Source organism: Myodes glareolus, chromosome 1 (assembly GCF_982192425.1).
Source record: "Myodes glareolus chromosome 1, mMyoGla1.1, whole genome shotgun sequence".
Taxonomy (NCBI): Eukaryota; Metazoa; Chordata; class Mammalia; order Rodentia; family Cricetidae; genus Myodes; species Myodes glareolus.
Window position 1 is genome coordinate 9,437,406 of NC_142026.1, and position 22,716 is coordinate 9,460,121.

Sequence of the window (22,716 nt, forward strand, 5' to 3'; positions counted from 1 at the left end):
AAAAGAAAAAAACAAAAACAAAAACAAAAACCAGAAAGCTACTGTTAACTGTTATTTCTTATCTGAGTTCAAAAAAAAGTAGTGTTTTTCACTTCAAAGAAAATATGGAAACATACCAACAAAAGGAAAACATAAAGTTAAAGGCATAGGGGATCACTTTGCCAGCATTAGCACATATGTCTGGATTGTTCAGAAAGCATGCAAGGAGTGTGGTGTGGTGGCTGGATCTGTAAACCCGTCAACTGCACAATAAGAGAAGACACGCAGATTCTGAGAAGCTGAGCCCATACGGTGAAGATTACTATCTCAAAAGGAAGCAGGTACTGATGGATAGCCTCCACAGTTGTCCTCTGACCTCAGTAAGCATACTGGGAACATGTACACCTAGGTACCCACATATGTATTACCACACATAAATAAAAGCTAAAATACTTTCTGAACCCAGCCTTCTAAGATGAAATACTGTTTCCACAAACTTTTTGCTGTATATCCCTCAAATATTTTTCTAAGAAATCAGTGTACAGTAAATTTTGTATTCTCATTTTTCCAATTAATAGACCAAAATAAACATGTTATTATAGAATTACATATTTTCTAGGCATAATTTTAGCAGTATACCAGTAAATTCCCCTGTATAAAATTAGGTTTTACACTTCTATCATTAGAGATAAAAACGAAAAGAAGCTGTTTTACAAATAAAAGTAATTCCTAGTGGCAAATCTTTCAAAACAGCAGGGAAGTTTCATCTCCTCATTGACATCATATATCTAGCTAATATGATAATTAGTGTCATCCATCAGAATCCAAACTTATATTGAGAGCAGTAACCCAGAAAATATTGCTAGCCAACAATATTCTCCTAATTGAGAAGTGACTACTGTGATATGACTTAGTTTCAAGCATAGTTGACGCCAGCTAGAAGGGATGGCTGCACGTGAGACAGTCACCACTAGTGGTGACGGTATGACAATGGTTCGTGGGAATGTAATTTCATATCCCATTCTGGAACTCATTAAGGCAAAGTCAAACAAAAATTTAGACCTCGTTTCAAGTGTAAATTCACTTTCTGAAATAATATATGGCATCTTATGTTCATTTTAGAATATCAGGTATAAAAATGTATAACTACCTCATTGACAGAATGCAATGCTTCATTTATTTTGAGTTTTAAATATACTTATTTGGTTCTCAGTGACTCTTCTCAGGTCTTAGTGCTAGGATTAATAAACCTAAAAAATTAAATCCAACCTTACCACTTTCAGGTAGACAGTTCCCTTAATTAGTAAATGAGGGTTAGAAATCAATGAATAATAACAAGTGCATAAAAAAGTTCCCCAGAAAATAATTAACAGTGGGTTTAAAGAAAGTATGAGAAAAGGTTATTAAGATACTTATGAAAATTGATCTAAATATTTAAAAAGTATTTATCATGGTTTTATTTAACTCCCTCAGAAGTTAAAAAAAGGCTAAACTTTAAATTTCTTCCGAAATATGCAAAATTATAATATAATATGGTGTAAAGCTAGAATGAGTACACTTTTACACTTTGATAGAACTAAAATGTTTTACTTGTGAGGTTACTTATATGACATGTCAACTACCCAGAATGCAGGTAAAATCACAAAAGGCTCTATTTAACCAAAAGAGATTTCATGGCATGCACGCAAGCTTACTTACATGACTTGTAAAAAAGGCTTTCTCTTCCTATAAGTTGTCCCTTACTACCTTATAGATATTTTCTACTGGTTTGAATTTTTCATTTTTTAAAGATTGTGTGTGTGTGCCTGTGTGTTTGGATGCTTATGGGTGTGTGCTTGAGAACCCACACTCTTGTCTTCCTTTTTGTTCCCTGATGAACAGGGTATCAGGGTACTTTGTCCCACCAAATACTCTCACCATGGTGTGCTGTCTCACTGCCAGCCTCAAGCTAATAACCAAGTGACTGAACTTCTAAAACTGAAAACCAAAATAAATGTATCTGTATTCAAAGCTGATCATCTCAGGTATATTTCTTATGTGGACTGAAAGATGACAAATAAATATTTGATTCATTCAGATTAATTGATGGTCATAATATGTCTGTTACTGATGCAAGTGTTCAAAATAAAACCCCAAACTACAATTTAACAAGATAAACCAAAGATATTCTACTTTTTTGAAGCTTATATACTGTCAAAAATAGAAGACAGATAATATGTAAAAACTTTAATAAAATAAATCACAATTGTTATCTGATATTCAAAACTGCTCATGAAATAATTGATTGTTCCCATGTATTTTCTTGAATAATGGTAAACTGAGTACAGAGCTTCACATATGCCATGTCAGTGTACTGCAACTAAGCCACACCTCCAGCTCTTGCAATGCTCCTGCCCCAGTCTTGCAAGCAGCTAGGATGACAGAAATGCATCACCATGCCCATTTTGACTATTCTCTTCCTGTAATATAGAAAATTTACACGATTATGTAGTAGGGTGAATGTAATTGGCCCCTATCATCTCACAGGGAGTGGCACTACGAGGAGGTATGGCTTTGTTGGAGGAAGAGTGTCACTGTGTGCTTTGAGGTTTCCTATGCTCAAGATACTGCCCAGTGTCTCAGTTGACATCCTACTGTCTGCAAGATGTAGAACTCTCAGTTACTTCTCCACTACCATGTCTGCCTGCATGCTGCCAGATTCCCTGCCATCATGATAATGGACTGAACCTTTGAAGCTGTAAACCACCACCTCACATGTTTTCCTTTATAAGAGTTGCTTGGTCATGGTGTTTCTTCACAGCAATAGAAACGTGTGTGTGTGTGTGTGTGTGTGTGTGTGTGTGTGTGTGTGTGTGTGTATGATAATAAACATAATTTAGATAAGCAAAATGATATAGAAAATGTATTTAGTCTGAAACCACAATGCTCATTCATCATTTTACGACTCAACTTGTAATTGACTTTCATCATGGATCCCTAAAACAGGATTCTTGTAAATGAGACTGTCATATTTGCCCTATACAACCAGCAAGCCTTACTTTCCAAGGGAAGCATCAATGATGCAAAATATGACACTATGTCAAAAATCAAGTAAAATCAGTAGAAAAACTACTTTCATGATAGATGCAGGAGAAAATGACTGAGCTTAAATAAAACTTCAGAAATATTTTAAAACAAGCTATCTGAATAGTCAATTAGAAACAAAATTTTTACTTAAGATTTAGTTTCTATTCACTAATATCATTCACGAATTGGATAGCCATTCCATTAATATTAATATTTAATATTAATATTTTTATATTAATTAATTTTTATATGGGTTATATATTTTATTTTTGCTATATTAGAAGGTTCCTAAAATAACTAATAATGTGATTATTAATATATAAATTAATGTAAAAATATGGTGTTATGTGCCAATCGTCTGTGTCTAACCATATCTAGGGTCTTTTTTAAGTTTCAGTAAACTGAAGGTCAAGAATAAAGAATGTGCAAAATGGAAGTCACAGTATTAAGGTAATACTTCCATAGCAAATATTATCACTAGTATGATTTTTAGAAGCATAAAAGTTCCTCATAGGTAACTATATTTATCCTATGAACTTATTTATATCTAAAACTGTACCCATGATCTATGATTGTAATACTGTAATCCTAAAAATGGCTATAAAAGGTATAGATTAACAAAATTAAGATAAAATAAGCCAAATTTAGAAGTCAAACTCTTCAAGTAATACCTACCTCCTTGAAATGCCATTAGCTAGACATTTGTGGCTGCAGGATTTGGAAGAGAGGGGTGAGGAAGTTGGAGACAAGTTGAGAGGAGCAATCAAACTGTTAATGATCTCAGTCAGCTGTGCACTCTACAAAGAAACAGTTAACACTTTAGTACAGTTAAGTATCATTAAGATTCTGAATTTCTCTCCAAAAGTATACTTATATGCTGTATTATATTTACTGACTTGCATATACTGAACCATCCTTGAAAATGAAGCCATAGTGTTGGTTTTTAAAAAATCTGTTCATAATGGCCTGCTTTCTCCAACAAGACCCCACCTTATGACTTCTAGCAAATTACATATTTACCACTTAGTTTATCTGGTCAGAACCTTCATGATTCAATCAACTTTCAAGGATTGGGTCTATGAGCTAGAGACTAATGTACAATGAGCTAGAGACTAATGTGACTTTTGGAAGATATTTGATATCTAAACCCTATCAAATAGTTTAAGAAGCAAAACCTTATCTAAAGTTATTTCATAAAGCAAACACTAAGATTACCTGTTTTTCTATGTTTCGAAGAAGTAGTGTAGGGCTGCTGGGTGACATCTCAAAGTCGTGCTCTGGCAAGGTCTCTTCGCTCCTTTGGGGAATCTGAGAATTCACTGAAGTGTTTAATGAAGCTGCTTGATTTGAAAATTGTATCTGTTTTTTCAAAATGTCTTTTGGCAGCTGACATTCTTCTAAGATCACTATCCCCTAGGGGGTAAAAAACAATAAAAGTGATCACATCTTATTGTCCTCATGGAAAACATAGATTTAAAATTGAAAATACAGTTTATCTCTCTTTAAAAAACTGACTGATTGGAGGTGGAGAGATGGCTCAGCAGTGAAGAACATGTACTTTTAGAGCAACTGAATTTGGATACCAGCACCTATGTCCGGCAGTCTACAGTCACCTACAACTCCAGCTCCAGGGGATCCAACATAGTCTTCTGGCATATGAGAGCATGCACACACGAATGCATACACAAACACACACATACACACACACACACACATAATTAAAAAATTACTTTAAAAATCCAACCTTTTTTAAATCCTATGTGATTAGACCACTAGAGTAAGACGATGAACTAGAAATTGTCTCCATATAAATGTACCATAGTTAAGGAGAAGTGACAAGAAAAGAGAGAGAGAGAGAGAGAGAGAGAGAGAGAGAGAGAGAGAGAGAGAGAGACACGGAGGGAGGAGGGGAAGGGAAGGGGCGGGAGGAAGAAAAACAAAGCAAGCCTTGATCCAAAGAGAAAAGGGGAAAGAGAGTTTGGAAATGTGCCAAAAAGTGATGGGGTGATGGGGTACCTGAAAATTACAGAGAAACAAATAATAGACCAAAAAGAAGAAAGAAAAACCAAACACAACCTGCAGAGAGAAGGGGAAAAGGGGACATCAAAAAGTAGAACTGGGGATTGAGTGCACAGGAATATACAAATAACGAAAAGGATTTCTCCCAAACTAGAAGAGATACCCAAACCAAGAGTAAATGTAGAAATACACAAAACCAAAAGCCCACTATAGCAACTCTAAAGAATAATAATTACTAAATTAAAATATACTAAAGAAGATAAAAGCCCAGATAAGGACCTAAAAAGTTTACTAGCAAAAAATAAATAAATAAATAAATAAATAAAAATAAAATAAAAAAGATCAGTGACCTCAAAGAGGACTCAAACAGATAAATGAAGTAGGAAATCAATCTATGACCTGGGGAGAAAAGAGAATAACACATAGGGGAAAATCAACAAAATAGAAGAAAAATTCAGCTTGATAACTGAGTTTTTTGAGAAAATAGTTGGAAATAAAAAGCTCATGTAAGTTAATACATGAGAATTATAAAAGATAGCAAAACTAACAGTGTTTGTGATTTCACCTTTGTCTTCTATTATTATTTAAGAGATCAGTATATTTAAATTATTAATTTATGTTTTACATCATAAAAGACAAAAGTAGATTTTGTCATAAAGAAAGGAAGAGAATTCTATATGTTGTTGAAGTTGTACTGTTATAAATTCAAATTAGAATGGTAAAATTTTGTAAAGTTAGAAGCAATCTTAAGTAGTAACCACAAATAAAATAACTATAGTATATACACAAAAGAAAACTAGAAGGACTTTCAACACCAAAAAATACGTAAATCCAGGCATGGTATTACAAGTCCTTAACCCCAGCACTTGGGAGAAGTAGGAGAATGTCTGTAAATTCAAGGGCACCTGATCTCCATTTCAACTTCCTGACCAGTTACCACTTCACAGTGAAACTTAGCCCCAGAATAAAATAAAGTACAAAATAAAATGAACAAAAAGAGGACAGTAATGCAAGAAATGAGTCACAAGAAAGTCATACAACATACAGAAAACAAACAGCAAGATGTCAAAAGTAAATTGATCCTTGTAATTAAGTACTTTGATTCTAAATGGATTAAACCCTCCAATGAAAAGTCACAGAACAACAGAGACAAATAAAAACTTATCAATGTAAACTTGTCTAGAAGAAATACTTAATCCAATCGTATAATAAACTGAAATTGATAGAAAAACATACCACACAAATAGCAAGCAAAAGAGAACAGAGTGGCAATACTGATGTCAATCAATAGAGACATAACAATTATAAACATTTATACAGTTAATAATTGACCAAAATACAGGAAGTAAAACATAATAAAAGTGAAGAAATAGTTACACAATAAAATAGTTATTCTCACTATTGAAGAATAAAATAAACAGAGGATCTAAAATAGTGAACGAGATTACAGCTATACATAGAACTATCCATCCAATAGCAGCATATAGATTCCTAAGTATACATTGTACATTTTCCCAAAAGACCATATATTAAGCCATATATGAGTAAAAGTTCAAAAGAATAAAAAATTTAAAAACACATTTTTCAATACAAATATGGAAAAAAGTAAAACTATCCCCTTTTTCAGATGATATAGTATGGAGATTCTAAAGATTCTATCAGAAAACTTCTAGAAATGACAAACTCAGCAACATAAGAGTATCAATGTGCACAAATCAATAGCTTTTCTGTACACAAACAAATGCATAGAGAGGGAGATTATGGATACACTCCCACTTACAATAGGTTCAGAGAATATCTAGGAATAAACCAAGCCAAGGAAATGAGGGAAATCTATAATGAAAACTTTAAATTTATGCAAAAAGAGACAGACATTAGAAAATGGAGAGACACTATCGCTCATGGGTTTTTAGCATGAACACTGTGAAAATGACAATTCTGCAAAAATATATTTACAAATTCAGTGCACTCCAAATGAAAAACCCCATCCATTCTTCACAGAAACAGAGAAAGAACAGTATTCTAAACTTCGTATGGAACTACAGAAGAACCATGTATAGCCAAAAAAATTCTGAACAAAAAGAACAATGCTGGGTGGATTAAAATCTCAGATTTTAAGATATATTACAGAGTAATAAAAACAATATGCCGGCACAAAACAGACATGTGAGCCAATGAAACAAAATCAAAATCCAAAACATGAGCACATCTAACTTCAGGCACTTAATATTTGACAAAGAGGCCAAAAACATAGGTTGGAAAAAAGAAAACATCTTCAACAAATGATGCTGAGAAAAATTGATTGTCCATATTGCAGAAGAACGAAATTACACCCATTATCCATCACCTTGCATAAAACCTTGACTCCAAATGAATCAAAGACTAAACCTGAAGCACTGACACCGCTAGAGGAAAACACAGGCAGTGCCTGTGTGGTGCAGGTATGGGAAAGGACCTCCTGAATAGCACTCCATTTCCTCAAGACTTAAGGCCAACAATAGTTGAAATTTAATGAAAGTGAAAAACTTCTGCACAGCTAAAGAAACAAGCCGGTGAAAGGAAGCCTGAAGAACAGGGGAGGAATGTTGACCACCTACACATTTGATAGAGTTTTAGTATCTAAACATACAAAGAACTCGAAAAACAGAGTCAAAAACAAAACAAATGACTCATTCAAAAAATGGGCCTGGAACCAGAATGGAGAGTTCTCAAAAGAAGCAGGGTGTGGAGAAAATGACTGAGAAATATCTTTAAAAATGTTCATCATCCCTAGCAATTAGGGAAATGCAAATCAAAACAACTTTGTGATTTCATATGATCCCAGCCAGAATGGCAAAGACCAACAAAGTAACCCACATCAAATGCTGGAAAAGAGAAAGGATTCTCTGCTAGTAGTATTGCAAAACTGGTGCATGCTTGTACTGTGTCTCATGTGGCATGTTGAATTTTCATTTGATAAATAAAAATATAACCCAAAAACTGGAAGACTTACATTCCTTGATTCTAAAGTGACTGGACTAATCAAAATAGTGTAATAATAGCCTAACCATAAACAGACAAATAGACCAATAGAACAGAGAAATAAAGTAGTGCATATATTGTCAAATGATTTTAAGAATAGTGTCAAAACCATTCAGTAGAAAAAGCAAAATCTTTTCAACTATTTGGCCCTGGGGAAACTGAAAATCTACATGCAAAAGAATGGAAATTAGACTATCCAACTCCACAAAAGTCAACTCAAAATAGACCCAAATACCTCAATGTAAGACCTAAAACCATAAAACTCTTGAAGAAAACATAGTAACACCAAAGGCACCAATAAAAATAGAATAGATAAATTAGAATTCATAAAAATAATATATACAAAGTAAAAAGACAACAAACAAAATGGTAGAAATGGTAAAAAAGATTTGGAAATCACACATTAGAGAAGCAATTATCATTTAGAATATACAGAGAACCCCTAAAGTTCAGCAACAACAAAGCAAATAAGCAAAAGATTTGATGTATATTTCTCCATAGAATATATAAAATAACCAGTAAACATAAAAATAAGCTCAACATCATTAATATGGATATGAATATTAGGGAAATGTAAATCATAACTGAAGAGACATCACTTTACAACATGTAATATCATTTAAAAAAGCAAAAAAAAAAAACCCAACAGAATGTTGGTCACAACTTGGAGTAATTAGAATTACTGTATAATATAGTTCATTAAAAATTAAAAATAGAATTATAATGCAATCCTATAATTCCATTTCTAGATGTATAGCTAAAAGAATTGAAGGAGTACTGTGTATTTTTGTTTGTTTGTTTCTGGGAAATGCTCTCACTGTGGAACCCTGGCTAACGTGGAACTCACTATGTCCTTCCCCAAGTGCTGGGATTAAAGGTGCACATCATGTTCCACTGGAAAGAGCACCACCAGAGTTAGATTTTACACTATTCATAGCATACTCACAACAGTTAAAATGTGGAACAACTTAAACCTCACAGGCTCAATGGATAAACAAAGTGTTACAAATACACAATTATTCAGCTTTTGAAAAGGAAAGAAATTCAAACATACTACAGTGTGCATAAACTGGAAGGACAGTAGGCTTTAAAATAAACCAGTCATAAAAAGATAAGTACTATTATGTTTCCACATATATGATATACTTATAAACAAACATGATTATTAAGGAGAAGAAAAATTGGATAGTCATTGTTTAAAAGGTATACAATTTTCAGTTTTAAAAGATGAAAAGTTATGGAAATGGATGCCTAATATTATTAAAGTACTTAATACTATAAAACTGTACACATAAAAATGAATAAGATGGAAAGTTATGATATACATACATATATGTATATATATATAAATATATATATATGATCATAACAACATTTTTGGAAAGAAGTATACTATTTTTATCAAATAGAACTCAGTTCTTAATTGTTAAAAAGTATGATCAAATAATCTTAATATAAAGGCTTTACAAAAGTAGCATCAGTTTTAAGAAATTAATGTATGAATATATTAAACTAGCTGTTATGAAACTTAATAAAAATCACTTTGTGTGAAGAATTGAGGAGAAATTATACACGTAACAATTTTAGCAAAAATAAAACAGTACTGATAATACCTTGGAGGCACGAATATGCCTGTGAATATCTGTTAGTTGCTGGATTTTGTATTCTAGCTCTGAAATCTGAGCTTGAAGCCAAGTCCATCGGCTGCCAACTTGTGCTCTGTCTACAAGCCACTTCCATTCAGTACTAGCGTTACTGTGAACAAAGCAAACACTGTTAGTCAAAGCACAAAGTCAGTCAGCTCTTCAAAGTGTTTATAACTTCCCTGACCACTTGCATGAAATCCTGTTTCTTTTACAAACTAACTACACAGCATCAGGGACGGCAGGCTGACTTCCTTACCTTTCTACAACACAAGTACTTAGCTGTAGTCAATACTATGCATCTAACAGTAGGATAATTCCTCCATAATTTAATATGTTATTAATGCTAAGGGCTTTACATGGGGCTGAGCCAATAAGGAAAATGAAACAAAAATGGTAATTCCAACAGCCCGTAAAATCTGTTCTGTAACAGGGATACAGGGTCTGAACTGGCCATCTTCTGTAACCAGGCAAGGCTTCCAGTGGTGGGACTGGGACATCAACCCAGCCACAAAACCTTCAATCTACAATTTGTCCTGCCTGCAAGATGTGCTGGGATAACAGTGGCTCAGAACCTGTAGGAGTGGCCAACTAATGACTCGTCCAACTTGAGACCCACACGTTGAGAGAGAGCCCATGCATAACACTGCCTGGAGGACCAGGGCCAGAGACCTAGGATGGAACCAAACAGGACTGGCCAAAAGAAAAAAAAAATCAATGAGGATTCCTAATGATGTTCTCCTATACTCATAGGATCAGTGTCTAGCACAATAGTTATCAGAGAGGCTTCATTAACCCACTGATGGGAGCAGATGCAGAGACCCATAGCCAAACATTAGAGTGGAGAAGCCCTGCAGAAATAGAGGAAGGAGGGAAGGACTGTAGGAGCCAGAGGGGTAGATGAACATGGCTGACAGAATCAACTAAACAGGGCTCATAGAAACTGAATCAATAATCATGGACCCTGTACAGGTCTGAGCTAGGTCCTCTGCACATATGTTATAGTTGTGTAGCTTGGTGTCCTTGTGGGACTCCTAACAGTGGAGGTGGGGGTGTTTCTAATTCTTTTAACTGTTCCTGGGACCCTTTTTCTCCTACTAGGTTGCCTTGTCCAGTCCTGACATGAGAATCTGTGCCTAGTCTTACTGTAACATATCATGCCATGCTCGGTGGATATTCCTAGGCGCCCTGCTCTTTTCTGAATGGAAAAAGAGGATGAGTGGACCTGGGGCGGAGGGGGAAGTGAGGGGGCAGGTTGGGAGGAGGGGAGGGAGAGGAAGCTGCTGTTGGGATGTAATGTATGAAAGAAAAATTAAAAAAAAAACAGAATTTTACATGTAAAAGTGGATATCATGTATTAAACAATCCATTTGACCTATTTTCATTTAATAAATTCATTTAATAAACTGTAATGTACTTAACTATGTAATTTTTACTTGGTGCAATATAAGTATCATTATTGGTTACCTAATACGGCATTGACAATAATTTACAAAATATTAATTCTCTACTACATTTTCTTCTTTTTTGCTTTTCTTTCTTTCCTTCTTTTTTTTCATTTTTCTAAAAAATCTTTATTTCATCACTAGATAGTCTCAACTGTCCTAGAACAAGATTTGTAGCTCCGACTGGCCTCAAATGCACAGAAATCTAACTGCCTCCCAAATGCTGGACCTAAGGCATATGCCACCAAGACCAGACTTACATTTCAAATAATTATCTCACATGCACGGGTCTTCGGGTGTTTATTGAGACAGACATCTTGGTAAACTCTAGTGACCGTGCTCTCCAGTACAGAGAACACAAAGGACTTATAAGGAGCTCTACTTTTATATACGTTCTGAAAAAAAAAAAAAAGCTGAAGTCTCTTCTATCTTCTGACAAGGGCACTCTTTCAATCTGTAATTTATTTAGATTACAAATGAATTGTTTTATGAAAATACTGTAATTGCATCAACTAGAAAAATAAATAAATGGAGAGACACATAGCATGGGGGAGGATGAAAATGGGGAAGAAGGGAAAGAGGAAGGATGGAGGGAGAGAGAGAAGGGAAAGGAGCAAACATTGGTAATATCACTAAAAGTATATGAAGTATATGGAAGTATAACTCAGAACTAATAACTACATAATAGAAAAAACATATGAACCTTTATTTTTTCAAATTAAGTACCTAATATGTATGATCAGAATCATAGAATGTACCCCTCAATGACCCATAATGACAATTACAGGTGATAATAAGCATATCAATATAAGTTCATCAATGATAGTTAATTGGTATGAATGTTGATTCTGAGTAGATTTGTAGGAACAGAGAGTATACAGGAATTATGATATTTACTCAGTTTTGCTGTGAACCCAGAACTACTAAAGGCTAAAGTTTAGAAAATATAAAATGGAAACCAAAACAAAAAGGCCAGGTGTTGTAATACATGCCTTTAATGCCTGCACTCAAGAGACAGAGGCAGGCAGATCTCAGTGAGTTCAAGGGCAGCCTGGTTTACAAAGGAGCTCCAGGACAGCCAGAGCTACATAGTGAGACTCTGTTTTGAAAAAAATAACAGTAATAATAAATGTTATAATGAATATTCATATAAAATCAGCCAGAGAACATATTGTAGAAACAATTTTCTGTCAGATAAACAAGGCAAGTATTGTAACTTAGATTCACAATACTTAATAAATATAATTTTATATCAGTATTTCTAAAAGGCTACTTTAAAAATATTTTAGTCGCCTGCACTATGAGTGAAAATAACATACGCAGCAGTTTCTCTTGACGTTATCACATTTTCAGTTTACAATCAATATTATAATTTTGCAAATTTTGTCCATTTTTTTAAATTACACTTGCATAAATATGAACAAAGTGAGAGTGTCTATTTAAAATTCACTTAATATAGATAGATATTTAGCAGTATCAAGTGCCAGGCGTTAAGTCTGGAAGTAAGGCAGAGCCATACCATGCACAACTTGCACAGGTGAGATTAATCTGGTTTAGTATAAATTAGAAGCTACTTAAAAATAACAAAACTATTTTCCCAAGCAATGTGGCTACCAAAACCTTACAATGAGACATGACAAGGAAGAAGAAAGATACAACTAATTGGGGTACAAATTATCTCCAAATACCTCATATGCTAGCCCTTTTTTTTTTTTTTTTGTACTTAGGTTGGAGTCAAGTGACTACTACTGACAACAGGCTATGAGCAAACTGATTCTCACTTTATACAGCTGAGGACCTTCAAATCCACTGGTGTAGACAGGATAGCTGTAAAACCATTCTAGATAGTGGGGGAATAGCCCAACACATAAGCCACACTGGATGTCTACTGTGTTCAAGCACTGAGATTATGATCCTAACTTGTTACTAAATAAAAACTATTCTGATGGAAACAATCTGAAAATAGGTTGGACTGAGAAGCTGAGATGATAAATAAGATATAAAGGTCACTGAAAAATAATGGAGTTATGGGAGTTTTCTATGGAAGAGACTAGAATGAAAGAAAAGGTCTTCTTTCAAATTCTTCCATTTGCTTCAGTTAGAAAATTTCTTAACATTCAGTTTGACTTGGTTATGAAATGACAAATGATCAAATATAAAAGAAAAAAGTTTTTGTTTCTACATATTATACTTCTGGTAAAGTTACTGTCATTGAAGTGAGTGTCACACATTATCATGTTTACAAATTCTATCAAATTACACTAGCTGACATTGCAATGCTAGATTAAATTTAAATGAACAAAATCATGCTGAAGCTTTATGGTGTTTGAATGAATGTTTACAATGGATAATTGATCCTACACTTTACTATGAGTGATTTTAAAAAGCCTGTTTGCTAGATGTGAAGGGAGTAAACAAGCCTTTTCATCCAACATGCTTCCTTGCGGAAAACATGTTTTTTCCATTTTCAGAATTTTTTAAATTGATTTTTATTGAGCTCTACATTTTTCTCTGCTCCCCTCCCTGCTTCTCCCCTCCCCCTTCAACCCTACCCCAAGGTCCCCATGCTCCCAATTTACTCAGGAGATCTTGTCTTTGAAAACATGTTCTTAAAAATATTAAGTTGTAAATATGTAACAGATAAGGATATGGCTGTCTTTTTGAAGAATGACTACTGTTGCATTTAAGGTCATAATATGGTTTATATAAGCAACAAATATAACAAATGATATAACTTTATGTATAAACCAATAAGAATGCAGATGATATATCAGAGAACCTGTACAATGTAACTAGTATATAAGTTTGGGCTGCTGAACCTCTAAGAAAAATGGCTCTCTCCATCTCAGAGGATGCACAGACCACCAGTTGGTGACCACTGGTTGTAGTTCCATTTCTAATTAATAGCAAGAGAAACACATCTATGTGTGGACATCATTGGGCTGAGAGAAACCAGTAAGTCTCCCAAAGGGTAGTCTATGCTTTAAATTTTCAATCTTGCTTGCTTATAGTCAACGCTTAACTTCCTCATGGAAATATTACACATTTAAGTAATTCTGGCTGCAATTTCCGGAGTTGTTGTTTTATCTTAAAATTTTGTTTATTCAGGGGTGTTTGCCTGCATATACACAAGTACACCATATGCATGCCCAGCACCACAGGAAGCCAGAGAGATCATGGAGCCCCTAGAACTGGACTTTACAGAGGTGGGTGTTGGAACAAGTCCAGGCCCTCTGCAAAAGCAGATGTTCTTAACCACATTAATACTTGAACATACAGTCTAGTTTTGGCTTTGAAGTGTAGTTACTGAAGCAAGAGCTTTCCAGTATTCCAGTACTACATCTTTATGTCTTGGTAATACATCCAGTATTACCAGTATTACATCTTTAGGTCTTGGTAATACTGGATGTATTATTACCAAGATCTGAAGAAAGACATGTATATTCAATCTTTCATTTAACATATTTTCTTAGCTGACTAATAGAGCAAACTAATGATGACTAAAAATCAAAAAAGAATATCTATTTATAAGAAGTAACTATGTAAAGGAAAAGAAAGATTTGTCCTAGAAAAATAAACCAGGTCAACCTTCTCAACTGGTATTTGCTCAACTAGAAAAATTGTGTTCTTCCCTGGAATTTGGGTTCCTTTAGATCAGAGGCTAGAAAGTTTTTCTGTGAAGAGGCAGACAGTAAATACTTTGGGCTTTGTGGACCACAGGATCTCTAACTATTCAGCTCTACCTTTGTAATATGAGAGTACATATAGGCCATACATCATGGGTGGCTGTATTCCAATGTAACTACTTTCAAAATAGGAACTAAATCAGATTTGGTTCATGGGTCTGCTGGCCAAAACCTGTTGAAGATTATTTTTTCATATGTATCTTCTGCTTTCCTAAGGATTTAATAACATGCCTGTGCAAATACCATGTCAACATTTGACTGGGCTATCTTATTGGTGTAATTCCTTTATCAAACTTACCTTACTAGAAAACTTCATTCCCAGTCTACACATAGTTAGATAGGCAAATGAGAGATGCCCTAAGTTATATCTGTTTATGTAAAACTGATCTGAATGGGTTTTGTTTTGTCTTGAGAAAGGGTCCATGTAATGGATATGTTGTTATTATTAAGTGGGTTTGAATTTTGTCAAATTATTTTTGATATTAATTTTTATTTGATTGTTGGGAGCCACCTGGAGGCACAGGTGGTCCTGCAGTTTGGAGGTAGCCACGTGGGGCTGAGCACCCTTGCCTGCACATGCTCAGACCAGCAGAATGGCATTAACCAATCAGGACAGCGTTCAAGCCTCTCCACCGCTTAAAAGCAGCTGCCTCGGGGCCCAACGCTCTCTCTCTAAGCTTTCTCTCGTCCCTGCTCTATCTTCCCTTCCCCCAATTTTCCTCAAGGGAATGCTCCTAATAAAGATGTGACCAGAGAAGGAATTCTCGTTTTTGGTGGCGTTCATTCCTGCGGGACAGGATGGCCCCCCGCATTTGATATTAATTTTTATTTAAATTGAGTGTTAAGTCATTTTGCTTCCTTTCTTAACACAGGTGGTTATGATTAAAATATTGTTCCATATTCTATTTGATACTTACTTTGGATGTTCTGTTGGCTGTATTTCTGCTGCTTTCTTATATTTTTGTGTAGTGTCATAATCAAGTTAACGCTGGACTCATAGAGAACTGGAAGTAACTTTTTTTTCCTTTATCCTTTCAAGGAGTTTTAGAGAATTGTGATTATTGCAAATTCATCTCAAGATATTTTATCAGTGAAAATATCTAGGCCTGAAATTTCATATGGTAAGACTGTTAATTATCAATTTAGTGTTTCTAAATGATGTCTATCTAAATCATGTCTATCATGTTTTATATTTCTTTAGTAATATTTGATAATATTGTTGCAAATAATCAAACTATTTGTTCTATGTGATCCTTCTCTAGAAAATAATTTTGTTTTGGTGGGTTATTAAACTATTGACTTATTTAACTGCACCAAATTCATCTTGCTTTTTAAAGCCTTGTTTCAAGCAAGTATATAGTAAACCTGACAATAAGACAACTCAATAAATAGACGATGAGATCGATGGTCTGAAGAAATAGCAAATTAACAAAGCTTAACTACCAGCAAAGGAAAAATTTGGCTTTGGTATTTTCATATATAAAAAACTAGATGCAAAAAAAATCGAAACATTGAGAACTCTGTTAGCAAAAGCTACCACAAGACTAAGAGAAACTAACACTAGGGATCCTGGGTTATGAATGTAGTGTAACATCCAATAATGGTATACTATAAAATCATAGTCAGAAAAAATATAACAATACATTTCTGGATAGAAAAGTTAGATGCTACAAAAACAAAGGAAAAACAAAGGAAAAGATTGTCACCTCACAAAGCAAAATTAGGGTCCCTTTAAGACATTACTTCACTGCTACAGCAAGTCTTGATGTTGTAAAGACTGGGAGCTATTATGCATATCCACATTTTTCTTTCTTTTTTTTAATCATTCCTGCTATGTGAGACTTTTTTTTTAACCAATGAGTTTTATGTGTATGACGTTGGATGCACCCAGGAAAGCCAGAGGTAGATATTAGGTATCTTCGTAGAGTGCTCTCCTGATTTGGGGACAGGGTTTCTCATTGGTTGAACTGGAGTTCACCAATTAACTACACTCTGTGGCCAGCTATCCCTGAATCCCAGAATCTCCATGCGTCCATATTCCAACACTGGTATTACACCTATGCTCCACACAGATTCTCACATGGCAGTGGGGATCAAAACTCAGATCCCCATGTTTCCGTAGCAAGCAATTTACCCAATCACCCTTTATCCAGCCCTCCTATGAATTTTGTGCCTTTCCTGTCCTTAGTGCATCATGTAAGATACAGAAGGGCAGAGGGATACAAAATGTGCCTATTAATTTGTAGCTCATGACATTACAGTGAACCACATCTGAACATAATAGAGGAATACTCTACTCCACTCTATGGTCCTAGTTTGTCATCTTTGAAAAATTGATATGTTTTATGTAAGAGAAACGAGTATACGGCTGTATGGAAGGCCAAGATAACCAAATAGACAGCATACATGCAGCTCCTCTCTCAATATCTAATCATTCTTATTTTGGGGGGCTTTTGAGAGTAATACTGTGTAGTTCAGGCTTTGACTCACTTTATAGCCCCAACTGCCCTCAGGTTCATGATCCTCCAGTCTCAAGATCTGGAATGCTGGGATTATAGATACTCACTAACACATTCAACTTTCTGGTAACAGAACTCTGAGGCCTGAGCAGAAAACAGCTGGAGACTCTACTTCCCAATCTGACATGCTTTGAAATCTAAGTTTCAAAGTCTGACTTTAAGAGGTAAGCAAAAGTAACGTGCATTTGCTGACCTTGCCTTTAAGTATAATTGAGTGGCTCCTTAAAAATAGCTGGGTGTGGGAATGAGATGAAGTCCTAGTCAATCAGTGCAGTCAGCAAAATGATCTTAGGGAGATAATAAAGCCAAAAGATCCTCACCAGAATCTGAGCATGCCTAATTACTGTTAAGTGAGAAAAAAATTTATATATGTGGAGGTTCCCCTCCTATGACAGCTTAGCATATATTTTACTAACTCTCTCCTTCAAAAGTATTTTATGCCATTAGGGTCAGATCCTAAGTTATTAAAGTGTTCACTGTCTCCCTCACATGCTGGCTCATGCCCCTAATCCTAGGACTTAGGGATTTGTAGGCAGGAGGATAGTAGATCCAAGGCCAGCATGAGCTACACAGCAAGATTTTGCCCCTATAACCACAAAAGTAAAATAAAAGAAGAAGGAAAGAAAGGTGAACTTTAGGTATTCTAACGATAAACAAAATTATGGGGTGAGGTTATTCAAGGGTTTTCAAATATAGATGAAAGAGTGACACAATGTAATTTAGTCTAGAACCCTGGCAAAACTCACTGTGTAAACTGGCTAAATTAAGCTTCTAGTCTGACTTTAAAAGAACTCACATGATCACCCAGAAAATTTAGTTCCAGCGCCATTTCCCTCTCTCAAGCCCACTCAACACAAAGGAAGAGAGAAAGAAGTTGGAGTATATATTTATATATACTATCGCTACCATTCTTTTTCTCTTGGATAGAATTTTTTTGTTTGGTTTGGCTTTTTTGCTTGTTTTCTTTTGTTTTTCGAGACAGGGTTTCACTGTGTAGCCATATTCATGTGTAGATCCTGTAACTCATTCTGTACACCAAGCTAGCCTCAAATTCACAGAGATCTACCTGCTTTTGCCTCCAGAATAAGGTGTGCCCTGCCACCACCCAGCAAATAGATCCTTGAAACTTAATGGTCTGTTAGGTACTCTTAACTGTCGTTGTACAATTCTTGTGTAATATGGAACATTTGCAACTAGGGACAGACAAACAAAAGCATAATGAATTTGTAAAGCACACTGAAGCATCCTTGCTAAGGACAAATCAATAATTCAATAAGCATCCTGTGTGTATTCATACAAGCACACATACTTCTTTTGTTCGAGAAAGTAGACAGTTATGTAGACTGAACACTAAATAAAGATAAAGCTGAAGATATTAAGAGAAAATTGACAAAAAAAGTTGAATATGATTATTTATGTAGAGTGTGAGGTTTTCTTTTACAAATCAAAACGAAGTGGGGAAATGAGGCTCATTATATCCCTTGCCACACTTAGACTTTGGTTGTGAGAACACTTAGCATCCACTCTCAGTTGCGTTCAAGCATACAACATCATTGTTACACCAAACAGTCTACATTCTGACTAAAGAGCTCCAGAACTTACTTCTCCTAAATGGAAAAGCTGTCACTGTTGCCAACCTCCTCCTCCTCTCTCCCCCAACTCCAGCCTATGGCAGCTCTGGTAAGCACTAACCTGAGTTTCTATGCTATGACTTTTTAAGATTCTCTTTCTATGTGAGATTATACACTCATTTTTCAATTATTGATTTCTATATTCACTTAACAAGTGATGTATCTCACTTTTCTAAAAGACTGAATAATATTCCATTATGCATTTGATTGTGGATGAAAATGAAAATGGTAATGCAGAAATGAATTCAATTTACTGATTTCATTTCCTTTGGATAGATACCCAAAGTAGGATTGCTAGAATATAGAAAGTAGTTCTATTTTATCTTCCTGAAGAAATTTTTCTTCCATAATGGCTATACTAATTTACATTATCATCAACTTGCAAAGTTCTCCTTACTCCATATTCTCTCCAGTACTTAAAACCCTTCTACTAACCATACAAGGAAACAGTATCTCATTGTCATTTTCATTAATATTTTCTGATAACTAGTGATAGTAAGTTGCATTTACTTTGTTTTGAAGTACCTGTTGGCCATCTGCAAGTCTTCTTTAGAGAAAAGTCTAGTTGGGACCTTTGATCATTTTTAACTGTTTTCTTATTATTATTTGTCTGGCTTGAATATGTAGTTTGGCCATCCTTATTAGTTGTATAATTAGTAAATATTCTCTCCCATTCTATAGGCTGTTTATATTGTTTCTCTGTATCAGTTTTCGATTTAGTGCAATTCCATTTGCCTATTTTCACATTTGTTGCCTGTATTTTAAGCCCAGATCCAGAAAATCTTCGCCAAGACTGTGTATCAAGCTTTTCCTCTCCACTTTCTCATAGTTTTACAGAATCATCTTATGTTTACACCTTTAATCCATTTTGAAATAATGTGGGAATATGTAATGACATAAGGATTCAATTCCATTATTCTGCATGTAGATATCTGTCCAATTTTCCCAACATTTAAGAGATTTATCATTTCTCATTACTGTATTCCTGGCATCTTTCTCCAAGATGAATTAGACATCGAGAAGTAGCCTCGAGAGAAAGAACTGCAGAATAGGATTACAGGCATCTGCCACAATGCCTATAAATAATGTAGAGTATCTTTCCATTTGTCTACACTGATATTTTTACCAATGTTGTATAGGTTTTAGTATACACATCTTTCACTGATTTTACTGAAATCAATCCTAAATTATCTTTGTTTTCATGGTACTGTAAAAGGAATTTTTATCAATTGCATTTTCAGTTTTGGATTAGTGTATAGAAACAGTGCTATTTCTATACATTGATCTTGTATATAGCAAGTTAACTGATTTCATATTTCTAACAATTTTCAGGAAACCTGTTTTCCCCACAGGATCCCAACATGTCTAAACAGCCTATATAGTATCTTCCTTTTCCACTTGTATGTCCTTTTCCCTGATTTGGTTAGGAATTCTAGTCTTGACTAGGAAGAAGCAAGGTCTACAGATTGAACGTCCATGCCCCTCAGACTTCCTATGTTGAAGTTTAATAGCAATGCTGTGATTTTAAGAAGCATCCACTGGGAAATGACTGGTTCTGCTTTCATCACAGGATAGGTGTCCTTACAAGAGTCCAGTGGACTTGTCCACCCCCAATACCATGTGAGAACCTAATACAAGTGTCATTTATGAAGACATTGCCATTATCTGTAAGTTCTTTAACCTTAAGACTGTCTACACTCTATAAACACAAGTAGTAATGTCTCTGTGATTCATAAATTTCCTGGTCTAAAATGTTTCCTTGTACCACCCTGAACAATAGTATCCTTGTCTTGTTCCTCATCTTAAAGGGAAGCTTTCAAGTTAGCTATCACTAAGATATCTGTGAACTTCTAACATGTGACTCTTAGAAGATACATTCCTTTTATACTTAAGTGGGTAATTTTAACCAAGAAAAGTTGCTGAACTGTTTCAATTTTTTCACATTTATTGAGATGATCATGTAAAGTTCTGTTCCTGTTCCGTTAACAAAATATGCATCTATTTGCATGTTGAATTATCTTTGCATCTAAAGAATAAATTCCATTAGACAATGGCTCATTATTTTAACTTATGAATTAAATCATTTAATTGAATTATTTTTGTAAAGAGTTTTGCATTTATATTCATTATGGATACTGGCCCTTTTTAATTTTTCTTTCAATCTTATCTGGCTTTGCTATTAGGGTAGGGCTGGCTTCATAAAGTGAATTAGGAAGCAGTCCCGCCTATCCAATTTTTAGAATAAATTGAATGTTTTACAGAACCCAACAATAAAGCCATCAGATTCCTGCATTTTGATAGTAGATATTTTATTAGTGTTGTCATCTCCTTATTCAACATTGGTAGGTTCAGTTTTTTTATTCATCATTTAATCTTGGTACTAGATGTATGTATTATGAATTTGCTTATTCTAGGATATTCAGTTTGTTGAAATACAGACATTCCTAATAGAAAACTATAGTCCTTCATATTTCTGCTCAATCACCTCTAATCCTTTACTCCTGATGTCTGTTTAAATGTAAAGATTAATCAAATTTGTTTAGCTTTCAAAAACTTGATATTTTCAGCTGCTTTCTTGGTCTCTATTGCAACCGTTCCTGTGCTGATCTTTATAATTCCTTACCTGGCACTAACTTAGGACTTACTTCTTCTTTTTTTTTTTGAAATTTATGCCCTAGCAATGCTGAAGCATGCATGGGCAGTCCGTATATGGTGATTCTGTTGAACTTGTCCATATTGGGTTTCATGGTCTAAGTTGTTGAAGATGAATGATCTTTTAGTGTCCTCAAGAGGGCACCAAATCTCATTACAGATGGTTGTGAGCCACCATGTGGTTGCTGGGAATTGAACACAGGACCTTTGGAAGAGCAGCCAGTGCTCTTAACCACTAAGCCATCTCTCCAGCCCAACTTATTTATCCTTTTCTGACTTCCTTATTTCTTACCATTATTTCACATACTACTTCTATTGTAGGCATTTCAATAAGCTTCCTTATTAATAACAGCTTTTGTTACATTCTGTATCTTCTGGTATGTTGCTTTCCACTTTAATTTTTTTAAGATATTTTATAATTTCTCTGTAAATTTGTCCATTGATTCATTGTCTTTTGAGGGAAAATGTTTAATTTCCATATATTTGGTAATTTCCTCAAACTTTTTACTCATTCCTAGATTTATTCCATTTTAAATGTAAAAGATTCCTGATGCAAGTTTTTGTTGTTGTTTAGATATTACCCTTTTGTGCTATAGAAGTGTGACTTCGGGCACACACATGCCAAAAACAACAAGTGGAGGCCAGAAACAACTTGCAGAAGGCAGGAATCAGCTCTCTCCTTCTACTGTTGGTTCCAGGGACTGAACTTAGGTTGTGAGGCTTGCAAGACAAGCACTTTTGCCCAGGAAGTCATCTCACTGGCCCAACAAATACAATTTAAATCTTAAACTTGATAAGGCTAATTTTGTGTCCTATGTATAATGTGCTCTAGAGAATCTTCCATGTGTGCCTCAAAAGAATGTCCGTTCTGCTGCTCTTGGATACAACATTCCATGTTAGGTCCATTTGATCTAAAGTGTAGTTCAAGCCCAGTGTTAGTTTTTTTTAAAAAGTCTATATGGATGATTTACCTATCGTTGAATGTCACTTATTAAAATCTATTGCTACTTAATTAGCATTTTTGTCAAATATATTCAAATTTACTTCATAAGGAC

The 22,716-nt window shown here is 34.7% G+C and overlaps 1 protein-coding gene and 1 long non-coding RNA gene across 6 annotated transcripts in view; one reads left to right on the plus strand and one right to left on the minus strand.

The window, feature by feature from the left end:
• Kansl1l (KAT8 regulatory NSL complex subunit 1 like) overlaps positions 1–22,716 on the minus strand; it is an 84,090-nt gene that overhangs the window by 39,789 nt on the left and 21,585 nt on the right. For all 5 annotated transcript variants that reach the window (XM_085698808.2, XM_085698806.2, XM_085698783.2 and 2 more), the window contains 3 exons: positions 9,699–9,840; positions 4,261–4,458; positions 3,721–3,842 (listed from right to left, as the gene is read on the minus strand). In XM_085698808.2, coding sequence (XP_085554934.1) covers positions 3,721–3,842; positions 4,261–4,458; positions 9,699–9,840 — 462 coding nt within the window. The remainder of the gene's footprint in view (positions 1–3,720; positions 3,843–4,260; positions 4,459–9,698; positions 9,841–22,716) is intronic.
• On the plus strand, positions 15,248–21,102 carry LOC146896188 (uncharacterized). Its single transcript, XR_015004926.2, has 2 exons — positions 15,248–15,980; positions 17,452–21,102. It is a non-coding gene; the product is annotated as an uncharacterized LOC146896188 (long non-coding RNA).